The sequence below is a fragment of the Bufo gargarizans genome, chromosome 3 (genome assembly GCF_014858855.1).
Source record: "Bufo gargarizans isolate SCDJY-AF-19 chromosome 3, ASM1485885v1, whole genome shotgun sequence".
In the NCBI taxonomy this organism is placed as follows: Eukaryota; Metazoa; Chordata; class Amphibia; order Anura; family Bufonidae; genus Bufo; species Bufo gargarizans.
In genome coordinates, this window is record NC_058082.1 from 473,658,301 (window position 1) to 473,670,951 (window position 12,651).

Consider the following 12,651-nt stretch of genomic DNA (forward strand, 5'->3'; position numbering starts at 1 on the left):
GGATCAGAGGGTGGGGATCATCATCTTGCTGCTCAGGGATAACGCTCAGTCTTGGGCCTTTTCACTGCCGGTCAGGGCACGGCAGACAGGATATCAGATACACAGGAAAATAAACAAACAAGTATTTAGGCAGGAAGCTGGGGATCAGGGTCACCTCCTGACAAATCCCTACCAGCTCTCCCTATACTGCTATGCCCACGTTCAGACCCTTAAGGTGGGAATAACGTGTCCTCGTGCCTAGGCTGAAAATACCCTAAAATCCCTAAGATGGTGAAGGGGAATAAAGTCAGCCTGCTCCCTCAGAACCTGGAGGGGACAGGTGTCTCTCTAACAACCTAGACAGCAAACAACAAGAAAACAACAACCAACTTATCTTTTCTGAGCAGGAACAGCCAATCCTTCCTTCCTTACTTCCACAGAGCCAGACAGAAGCTATAACCCGCACGGAACACTGGGAGTGGATGTAATTTAAACCCTCTGAACCTTTCCATTTGCTACTATTGGCAAGGTTGATGCGGAAATTGAAGGTTTGCCATTTACTTGTAGTTCCCGTTTTCTCCTACCTGCCAGGGTGGCGCTAGACGGCAAGAACATTGTTTGTGAGATTTTTGTAGATAGTGGAGCAGCTGTCAATCTCATTGATAATCATTTTGCAATAACGCATGGTTTCCAGGTATGCACTTTGGAAAAGGATATACCTGTTTTTGCTATCGATTCCGCACCACTTTCTCAAAGATCTAAAGGCCATAGTTCACAATATCCGTTTGACTGTGGGTGACGCTCATGTTGAGGATATGTCATGTTTCGTATTAAGCGGATTACCTACTCCTCTAGTGTTGGGGCTACCCATGCTCACTAAACATAACCCCACCATTGATTGGCAAGCAAGGCAAATAAATGGTTGGATTGAGTTTTTCAGAGAGAATTGCCTCACGGCGTCTCTTTTAGAGATTTCTACCAAGACTGTGCCATCTTTTCTCTCAGAATTGTCGGATGTGTTTTCCGAGAGTGGTGTCCAGGAGTTGCCCCCGCAACAGGAGTACGACTGCCCTATTAATCTCATCCCAGGCGCCAAACTGCCAAAATCACGTTTATACAATCTCTCCCAACCTGAAAGAGTCGCTATGCTTACTTATATCTCTGAGAGCCTGAGAAAGGGACACATACGACCCTCGAAGTCACCTGTTGCCGCTGTTTTTTTTTTTTTTTGTTAAGAGGGTTCTTTAAGACCTTGTCTGGATTTTGTCTGGATTTTCGTGACCCATATCCGCTTCCTCTGATCCCGGACCTGTTTAACCAGATTATTGGGGCTAAGGTTTTTTCTAAGTTCGATTTAAGAGGGGCATACAACCTAGTCAGGGTCAGGAAAGGGGATGAATGGAAGACGGCCTTCAATACCCCTGAGGGTCATTTCAAGGGTCAATTTGGTTATGCCCTTTGGTTTGAATGCTCCGGCCGTCTTCCAACATTTTGTGAACAGCATTTTTCATCATTTAATGGGGAAATTTGTACTGGTGTATCTGGATGACATTTAGATTTTTTCTCCTGATTTCAAGACTCATCGGGACCACCTACGTCAGGGTCTTGCTGATTCTGCGGGATAATAAATTATACGTTAAACTGGAAAAATGTGTGCGGCTCCGGAGCTTCAATTTCTTGGTTTTCTTCTCTCCGCTTCTGGTTTTCGCATGGACCCTGAGAAGGTCCGCGCTGTGCTTGATTGGGAGCTTCCTTAGATCAGAAGGCGCTGATGCGGTTTTTGGGTTTTGCCAATTATTACAGAAAGTTCATTTTGAATTATTCCTCTGTTGTTAAGCCACTCACTGATATGACTAAAAAGAGGGTAGATTTTTCTTTGTGGTCGGTAGATGCGCTTAAAGCCTTTTCTAGTATCAAAGAGAGTTTTTCTTCCGCTCCAATTTTGGTACAACCTGATGTCTCTCTACCTTTTATTGTTGAGGTGGATGCTTCTGAGGTGGGTGTGGGTGCAGTCTTATCTCAGGGTCCCTCTCCTGTCAAATGGTGACCGTGTGCCTTTTTCTCAAGAAAACTCTCCTCTGCAGAGAGAAATTACGATGTGGGAGATAGGGAGTTGTTGGCTATCAAATCAGCTTTTGAGGAATGGCGTCTACTTGTAGAGGGAGGGGTACTGTCACCGCCAGCTCTGTGAGAAGATCTGGCAGACGTTCTTCTCTACCTTTTGTATGATGTTATTTGTTTTGGTTTCACTTTCTCATCTCTTTTCCTTCTCCCAGCTGTCACCTATTTGCACTGATTGTCTCCCTTTATATTCCCTCCCATACTGCCTCACTTTGCAGTTTATACTTCTTCCTGGATTGTGTTCACTGCTGGAGGCTGCTTCTCCTGATTCCTCAGATAAGTCTGTTTCCCTTATTTGTGTTTCCTTCCTGGCTTGATTGTAGGTGACCCTGACTCCGTCCGTATTAAGTGCAGGGAGCCGGTGGTCGTGTCGCCTCACTATTATAGGGTTTTCAGGTGTCACATAGTAAAAGGTACTAGGGCATGCAATCGTCTACCATTAAGACCTTTGCATGGGCATAGCAGTCAGGGAGAGCTCTAGGGGTTTTATAGGGCTCACCCATATGCTCCTTAGTTTGGGATCAACCCAGTGTCACGAGGGTGTCAAGAGCCACGTCTGACTCCGTTGTACCCGGGGTCAGGAGGTTGCAGCGGTTGGCTGCACGCTCTATGTAAGATAGGGATGTTTCCTTATTGTAGCTTTCTGGGTTTGCTTTGCAAACCCTTTTGGCTCACTCAGGGATCCGTAGCTCCTTCTCTCAGCTGTTCCTTGTCCAGCACTCCCAATCCTCCTTATATTCCTCTCTCACACTTCTCTGGTTGCCAGATATAGAGCTTCCTGCCTGGAAATCTATTCTGACCCACTGGAGCTGTGTTGCTGCGTTCTCTGATTGTTGCTTTAGAACGCTACCCTCCGGATCCCTGTTGGACCTTTTGTGGACAGTTGTTGTCGTCCGCCTGGGTGTTTGTGTTTGTCTGTCCTCTCCCTGGTGTTTCCCTCTTAGTGCAGTGGTGAGGACTAGCAATCCCACCGGCCCGTTCATTATCTAGGGTTCATTTCAGGGAAAGCCAGGGTTTAGGCACGTGATCGCCGCACGGGTGAGGAACCCGTCTAGGGACGTCAGGGCAGTCAGGTGCCAGTCGCAAGGAGAGTTAGGGGTCACCACCTTTCCCTCTCCCTTGGGCAGGACTTTCCCTTTTTCCTCCCTGTGCATGTTGCCGGTCATTACACCCAGTCGGATGTTTATTTATAAGTTCTAGCTTTCTGCAACACCATCCGTGACAGCTGGTCTACAATACAATACAATACAATCATCTCCATAATGAGAAAGAGTACCTTCTAGACAACCTATATATTTTTCCCAAAAACCCAGAGTACCATACTAGCTTCTCTCTCTCTATCTCTCTCTCTCTTTCTCTTTGTGAATATGAATCACAAGAAGTTTGTTAGAATCCAACCTTAAGGCCGACCTTTAAGGATGAATTCTGATTTATTAGAATTAATTTGCTCATCTCTAGTCTGATGCTAACAAATCAGTGAAACAATAGTGGCAGGAAAAAAAATGCACCCTAAATGCATGATTATGCATTTCCTTACCACATCATGACCTCATCACAACCAGATCACGAACATGTCGGGTGGCCATACCCTCATATTTTTTCTCTTGTCTCTCTGTTTTTTAAATAAATGCCTCTCTCTCCCCCTTTCAAGCTCTTCTGTGCAAAGACAGCATTAGAGATATAACGACGCAGTAAAATGCGCTTATTGTACACTTATTGACTTTTAAGCTTTGCGACAGGTTTTTGGAAAATAAATTATGTAGTTGGGCAACATCTGCAGCAAGATATATGAGGCTGACACCAGAAAATACATATGCTTATTGTACACTGTGGAAGCTTTGCAACAGGTTTGTGGGGAAAAAGGTTCAATTGGACAACCCATGCTGCTGTTGATGCAGTAAAATATGCTTATTTGTACACTTAACTGTAGAATCTTTGCAACATTTAAGAACCCTTGCAACCAAAATATACGCTGACGCAAAATATACTGATTGTACACTTATAAACTGGATGAACGTTGTAACAGGCTTTTGAGGAAAGAAGCAAAGAATATACTCTGGCAGTTGCACTGGAAAATATGCTTATTGCACACTTATTAACTGCATTGAAACAGGTTTTTGGTTAAAAAAAAAGGCTGGCCCTGTCAATCTCCAAGTAGCAGCACATTACAGAAGCTGCCAGCTGGTACCAGTAGCAGAGCTTCTGTGATTGCGCATCTACTCAGAGCAGTGGCTCAGGTGCCAGATTGAAAGGGCCGAGCGAGATGTCAGTCAGGAGGGGATAGCCTCTTGAGCAGCGGTGATAGCCCCTTGGTGCTCAAAAACTCTCTAGTACCATATGTTTAAAAAGTGATGTGCAGTACAACACAGTATATATATATATATATATATATATATATATATATAGCGCAATCCTTTTAACATACACAATAAACTAACTCAATCTATCCTATTATCCTATCCCTAGTATTCAACCTGTCTTTCTGTCAAGTATTTCAATCAATCTATTTAATCTACCTTCCTAAATATCTCTGTCTATGTAAGACATAAAATTTGTGTGTTTAACTCATGTTTCTGTGACAGACATGTCCTATCATATCAGTGGCTGAACTTAGGGTACGACCACACTGCACAGTCATGATCCATTCAGGGCGTGGCCAGCTCTAATCAAGGTGCCACGACTAGAGATGAGCAAATTTGTAAAAAATTTGATTTGGTCGGTTCGACGAATTTTCCAAAATGATTTGATTCGATCCAAATTTATTAGCCACAAATAGCTTTAACAAACAGCTATTTCCTGGCTGCAGAGAGCCTGTATAGTAGTGTAGAACACTGTGCCTTGCAGTAACATGCATAGGGAGTCTGCTGTGGTAGTGAAACAATATTGTGAGTCAGTATGACACACAGATGATAGCCGTCGCTCTTAGAATCACTGCACACTTCACTTATTTGGGCAGTTATGGGGCCAAAACTGACCAAATAACTCAAGTATGAACTCAGCCTTACAGGTCGATGTTAGCATCAAGAAGTTCACTCCTTTTACACCGATTACACATAGATGTCTACAGAACCTGTTCTATTAAACACTAATACAAATAGAGCCCCCCGACAGAGTGGAGAGGGTGTCAGCAGTAAGTTTGTGTTGACGTCACTGATTATTTTGCCCTTCCTCTGATCCGTCAGAACAATAAACCCCAAAAAACGGATAGTGTCTGTTTAGCATCCGCCTTCACTCGGTCAGCATTTGGTCAGTAATCCATCAGTATTGCTAATGTCCAAAAACCAGGAGTGGATCCAAAACAGAGATGACACGTGAACTGAATGTTTGCATGTCTTCTGTGTTTTGTACCCACTTCTGCTTTTGGCAAATCATAAGCCAAATCTGATGGGACCATACAGGCCTTACAGCTGCTACACAGACAGGATCCGTTATGTGTCTCATTTTTCCTTCCTTCTGATAGATCAGAAGAAGGGTAAAATAAATGATGATATCATCCAGGCCAAAAGGGCAAAATAATGGCCTAGTCATGGAGTGAGGAGGGTAGGAGAACAGCTTGAGAAGTCCACAGAGTGGCCCAATGACATAATTATGATGTGGAAGCAGCATGAGGAGACCACAGAGTGGCAAGGTGACATAGTGTTGAGGTAGCAGCAACAGTAGCATGAGGAGGCCAAAGAGTGGCCCAATGACATAGTAGTGAGGTAAAAGCATGAGGAGACCACAGAGTGGACCAGTGACATAGTGATGAGGTGGCAGCAGCATGAGAAGGCCACAGAGTGGCACAATGACAGTGTGGAGGTGGCAGCAGCAGCATCAGGAGGCCACTCCGTGGCCCAGTGACATAGTGTTGAGGCAGCAACAGCATGAGAAGGCCACAGAGTAGCACAATGACAGTGTGGAGGTGGCAGCAGCAGCATCAGGAAGCCACGGAGTGGCCCAGTGACATAGTGTTGCGGTAGCAGTAGCATGAGGAGGTCAAAGAACGGCACAATGACAGAGTGTGGAGGTGGCAGCAGCAGAATGAGGAGGCCACAGAGTGGCAATAAGACATAGTGTGGATGTGGCAGCAGCATGAGTAGACCACAGAGTGGCAAGGTGACATAGTGTGGAGGTGGCAGCAGCAGCAGCATGAGAAGACCACAGGGTGGCCCGGTGGGGAGTTGGGTATCAATAACAGTACCTGCTGACGTGGCAGCATCAGAATGAAGAAACCAGTCTCTTTTGTCAAGGTTTGGGTGAGGCAGCATTGATTATCTAATCTGATGTATTAGGCATTGGTGGGTGGAAATCCTGGCTGATCCATGCCTGATTTATCTTGACAAAGGTCAGTCTCTCTACATTTTGGGTGGACAGACTATAGCCCCCGCCGCAGTAAACACCTGCTCTGATGCCCCACTACTGACCGGGAAGGACAGCTTTTCCAGGGCAAACTCGGCCAGTTGCAGCCATAAATCCAGTTTGGCTTTCCAGTAGTCCAGCGGATCGTCAATGATGGGTGGCAGGGTGCACTCCAACTATACCACCACCTGCTGGTTCAGGTTCTGCTCTATGCCTAGCTGCTGGTGAGTAGTTTCTTCACTATGCAGGTGAAGAAAGCTGCTCATTAGCGACTGTAGATTTAGGCTGCTGCTGATGGAGCTGGTACTGCTCCTGCAACCCCCCTCAGCAGCTATTGCAGTGGAACATCAATGCAGAGGGCCCCCCGGTCAGACCTACGAGAGGATGGACGATGGCGCCGATAGGCAGTGGCCAACTGACTACATAGGATGTCTCTTTAGCAGTTCAGTTTGTCTTCCCTTTCAGCGGGTGCAAAAAAGGCCCCCATTTTGGACCGGTAGCGAGGCTCTAACATGGTGGAGAGCCAGAAGTCATCTCTCTGGCGAATGGTGACAATTCGGCTGTCACTACGCAAGCATGTGAGCATACATCGGGCCATTTGCGCAAGTGACTCAGAGGAACTCCCTGCCTCCATCTTCACTGCATACTGCCACAGTGTGCCTGGGTCATCTGCCTCATCTTCCTTATCTCCCTCTTGCTCCTCCTGCTGCTCCTCTCCTGTCACTGGTGTAGAAAAACCATCCATTTCTCTACATATTGCTTGTGCTCCAATGTCCTCCTCCTCTTCCAGTTCAGCCCCTACAGGGCTCATGTGGCCATGAGATGTAGGCGCCACATCTCCAGTCCCCTGACCAGCCAGATTTACCAGCATCTTTTCCAGGATATGAATCAGTGGAATGACATTGTTGATCCTGTAGTCCTGGTGATCCTGTAGTCGTGGCCTCTTTAAGGGGCACAAGCAAAAGGCAGGTGTCACGCATGAGCTACCACTACCTAACATCGAAGTTACACAGGGGCGTACCTCTGTCCGCTTGCATCAACAAGAAATAGTTTATGACCTTTCTATGTTTGTATAGTCGGTCCAACATATGGATGGTGGAATTCCAACGGGTGGAAATGTCGCATATCAGCTTATGTTGGGGGACGCCGTTCTGCCTTAGCAGCTCAAAGAGGGTGTGCTTGGTGGTGTATGAGTGGCTAAAGTGCATGCAAAGTTTCCTGGCCATTTTTAGGGGCCATAAAGGACATATATTGTCATTGACCATAGTTAAAGCTATCAACCAATTTTCCCAAAATAGGCTGTATCACAAACAAATTTCACCACTGTATGGCTAATTGACGCAATTACTCAGTCCCTACAGAAGAAAGTCTACATTCACAGACCAATTTTCCCAAAAAAGGCTGCATCACAAACAAATTTCACCACTGGTGAATGACTTATCGACGAATTATTAGTCTCTACGAAAGATTCTCTACAATCATGCATGAATTTTCCCATAAAAGGCTATTTCACAAATAAAATTTCACCACTGAATGTCAATCTAAATTCACTGCAGAACGGCTAATGACACATACTTATTTTTCCTATTAATACACCCCAACAGTGGCTGTATAACAATGTCAGTTCACTGCAGATCGGATCATAAGATGTATTCTTTTTCCTATTAATACACCCCAAAAAAATTAATATAACAATCGCAATTCACTGCAGAACGACAGATATCTATCCTACTAATACAAACGGCTGTAGTACAATGGCTGTAAATGGCTGTAGTGCAATGGAACTACACAGCTGAACTGCAAATAATATATTTTTTTGCCACTAATACACGCCACAAAGGGCTGTAATTTTCTCACTTCACCACATAATGGCTAATAAGCCCTTTTTCTTTTTCCCCACTAATACACGCCCAAAAAAGGCTTTAGTACATATAACTTTGACTGTGAACGGCAAATAACGTTTTTTTTTTCCCACTAATACACTCCAAAAAGAGCTTTAATTTTCTCACTTCACCACACAACGGCTAATATTTACTTTTTCCCCACTAATAAACACCAAAAAAGGCTTTAGAACATATAACTTCGACCCTGAACGGCAAATAACACTTTTTTTGCCACTAATACACGGCAAAAAGGGCTGTAATTTTCCCACTTCACCACACAATGGCTAATAAGCCCTTTTTCTTTTTCCCTACTAATACACACCAAAAAAAGGCTTTAGAATATTTGACTGCAGCTGTGAACAGAAAATAGTTGTTTTTTTTTGCCACTAATACACGCCAAAAAGGGCTTTCTTTTTTTCATTTCACCACACAACAGCAAATAAGCCCTTCCCAGGCTTTAGAACATATATATATACTAGACATTAAGCCCGTTACAATAACGGGCGCTAGAACAGTAATGCATAAACATTAGTAGGAACAGTCTATATTAAATAGTCAGATAATTTAACCACGTTGTATTTCTTGTTTTATTTTATTTTTTGTCGAAAACATTTTCGAAAGAAATCAAAAGTAAATTAATTCTTTGTTTTTCTGCCTTTCTTTTTTTTATTTTTACTTGCTGACCTGACTGTTTCTCCAGGAGAAGTTGCTTATGTAGGGTTTCATTGTCTGTGTATTTTGTCCTACTTGACGTGTCCTTTTTTTTTGGGTGGTATGTTGTAAAAAGTCCAAGTAATATAAGCTTGTACTTTTATAATTTTATAATATTTTCTGTTACTGTAATACTGGCTTATATGTAGCTGTAATATGCGTCACCGGCACTGACTTTTGGCAGAGATTACAGGCACTGTGACTGGTGGTTTATATGACTGCCACTGACTGGTAGTGCTGAGACCACTGGCACTGTGACTGGTGACTGATAGGGCTAGCACTGACTGGTGGTGCTGAGACCACTGGCGCTGTGACTGGTGGCTGATACGGTTGGCACTGACTGGTGGTGCTGAGACCACTGGCACTGTGACTGGTGGCTGATACGGCTGGCACTGACTGGTGGTGCCGAGACCACTGGCATTGTGACTGGTGGCTAATACAGCTGTCACTGACTGCTGTCACTGTGACTGTTGGCACTGACTGGTGGTGCTAAAACAGCGGGCACTGTGACTGGTGGCTGATAGAGCTGGCACTAACTGGTAGTGCTGAGACCACTGTCACTGTGACTGGTGGCTAATATGGCTGACACTGACTGGTGGTGCTGAGACTGCTGTCACTGTGACTGGTGGCTGATACGGCTGGCAATGACAGCTGTCACTGTGACTGGTGGCAATGACGGCTGACTGGCAATAACTGCTGGATGATATGGCTGGCACTGACTGGTGGTGCTGAGACCACTGGCACTGTGGCTGGTGGCTGATACAGCTGGCACTGACTGCTGGCACTGACTGGTGGTGCTGGGACGGCGGGCACTGTGACTGGTGGCTGATAGAGCTGGTACTAACTGGTGGTGCTGAAACCACTGTCAATGTCACTGGTGACTAATATGGCTGACACTGACTGCTGGTGCTGAGACTGCTGTCACTGTGACTGGTGGCCTGGTGGTGCTAAGACCACTGGCACTGTGACTGGTGGCTGATACAGCTGGCACTTACTGTTGGTGCTAAAACCACTGTCACTGTAACTGGTGACTAATATGCTTGGCACTGACTTGTGGTGCTGAGACCACTGGCACTGTGACTGGTGGCGAATATGGCTGACACTGACTGGTGGTGCTCAGACTGCTGTCACTGTGACTGGTGGCTCATACAGCTGGCACTAACTGGTGGTGAGACCACTGGCACTGTGACTGGTGGCTGATAGGACTGGCACTGACTGCTGTCACTGTGACTGGTGTCAATGACTGCTGGCTGGCAATGACTGCTGGTGCAGGCTAATTCTGTAATTTATGTCACTCAGTGCATGTAATGGCGGTGCTTATTATGCACAAAATGACTCTACTCCAGCTGACACAGCACAACATAAGAGGCGGTTATTGGCCAGCGGTGCAGTTGTGGGGATGTTGTGATTGGACGGCTCAGTGCTGTGGGAGGTCTGTACGGCGTGTGGTGCGGCGTGTGTTAATTGGCCGGCACAATTGTGGGCGGTCCAGGTGGCGACTAACTGGACGGCCGCACTGCATGTGTTGTGCCGTGTTTTCATGGGCCGGTGGTGCGGTGCTTTGGGCGGCCCCTGCAGTGTGTGGAGTGTGTGGCGATTTGTCTGCGCGCGATTGAACGGCGCTGTGCTGTGGGCGGTCCGTACGGCATGTGGTGCGCCATGTGTTAATTGGGCGGCACATTTGTGGGCGGTACATTTGTAGTCGGCACGTTTGTGGGCGGTCCGGGCGGCGACTGATTGGACGGCTGCACTGCTGTGGGCTGTCCAGGCTGCATGTGTTGCGCCGTGTTTTCATTGGCCGGCGGCGCTGTGCTTTCGGCGGTCCCTGCAGTGTGTGGAATGTGTACCGATTGGTCTGTGCACCGCGCATGCGCACTTCACTAATCGGCGCACACACACACGGACACCAGCCCTGAGCAATTACACACGGCTTTTATTAGTATTGAGATATATATATATATATATATATATATATATATATATAACTGCAATGAGCAGCAGTTTAATGGCAATTTGGATCTGCAGTTAGTGCAGCAAAGTGTAATAAGATTGTTCCTATTACTCAGCCTGTAAACACCTCTATTGAACCCTGTTTTGTTTCAATACTGTGGAATAATTCCTCCCTATACTTTCACTACACTTCTAATGCTCTTTACCTGAATTTCTAATGAGCAAAATATACATTTTCAAGTTTTTCCTAGCACTGTCTCTAGCGCCTGCTTACATCTCTCCCTGCACTAAGTACACCGGAAAATGGCTGAATCTAAGATATCTATAGGGCTGTGACATCACAGGGCTGGCTGGCTGACTGCTGATTGGCTGCATACATGGGATTGTGGGTGATCCCTTGTTCCCAGAGTTCCTTGCGCCATGTCCTAACATGTGTAGCAGCCATTTTAGGAAAAAATGTGATTCGTTACCACGAAGCATGAGGAAATTCGGATTCAGTGCGAATTGAACAATTCCTGAAATTCGGATCGAATTCCACTGCCAGCTTCTATTGGCTCTAGCCACGACTATTATGAATTCAGAACACCCATACAGTCTCATCTTTATTAGTTAAATATGTGGGTATTCCCTTAGAATGGCCTCTCTGCTTGGAACCTTACATAGAGCCTAACAGACAAGTGAGGTTGACTGCAAGGCGTTATGGTCAAGCCAACCAGCCAGGGCCCTTTCGGAATCATGTGATCCTTTATCTTCATCTTCTCTGCCTTGTTTCCCTCACTAGTGTACATAATTTGATTTGATGTAGAATAGCTGGGGTCATTTTCTGAACTGAATCACAAAAACTCTGGCTTCATATGGAGGTAGAATGTATAGAACTGATTAACTCAACTCTAATTGTAAGCAAACATTTCTCAAGTAAACTATCAATTATCCATAAGAAAGTCCTTGATATGTCTCTTTAAATGTATTTATACATCTCTTTATATTTTCATTCCAGGTACACAGCAATAGTAAAACCCATGGACATTCAAGCCAACAATGCATTGACCAAGATTTGTATCAAAGCTGCACTCATCTGGATATTATCTATGACCCTGGCCATCCCAGAAGCTGTTTTCTCGGACCTGCACCCCTTCTATGACAAAGAAACCAACAAAACATTTGTCAGCTGTGCCCCTTACCCACACTCTGATGGACTTCACCCAAGAATACACTCAATGACTTCTTTCTTGATATTCTATGTTATTCCCCTATCTATCATTTCAGTGTATTACTATTTCATTGCAAAGAATCTGATTCGGAGTGCGTACAACATGCCAGTGGAAGGAAATGTACATGTTAGGAGACAGGTAGGATTTTACGATTTCTAAGAATTGTGTCAACAGGAAGTAATTGATGAGTTGTCCAATTATTTATCGTTTACTGGGACTAAAGTATAGGTCATCAATATAAGATATTTGGAAGGGGGGGTGGGGGGGTTGACATATCAGCACCCCTACAGATCATCTGTTAGTGGTAGCCAAAGGTTCTTGGAAGTAAACTGTGTATGTAGCCAGAACCTTAAAGCTCCATACTTTGCATAGCGTCCGTTTTGGCTACTGTGGCCTGCGGCTAAGTTACCTATTTAAGTGCATAGGATCTTAGCTGCAGTACCTGAGGAAGACTACTA

General features: G+C 45.2%; 1 protein-coding gene across 1 annotated transcript in view; it reads left to right on the top strand.

Annotated features, from left to right (window-relative positions):
- Window positions 1-12,651, top strand: part of GRPR (gastrin releasing peptide receptor) — a 295,798-nt gene that overhangs the window by 210,228 nt on the left and 72,919 nt on the right. The window contains exon 2 of the mRNA XM_044288093.1: window positions 11,980-12,331. Within this exon, the coding sequence (XP_044144028.1) occupies window positions 11,980-12,331 (352 nt within the window). The remainder of the gene's footprint in view (window positions 1-11,979; window positions 12,332-12,651) is intronic.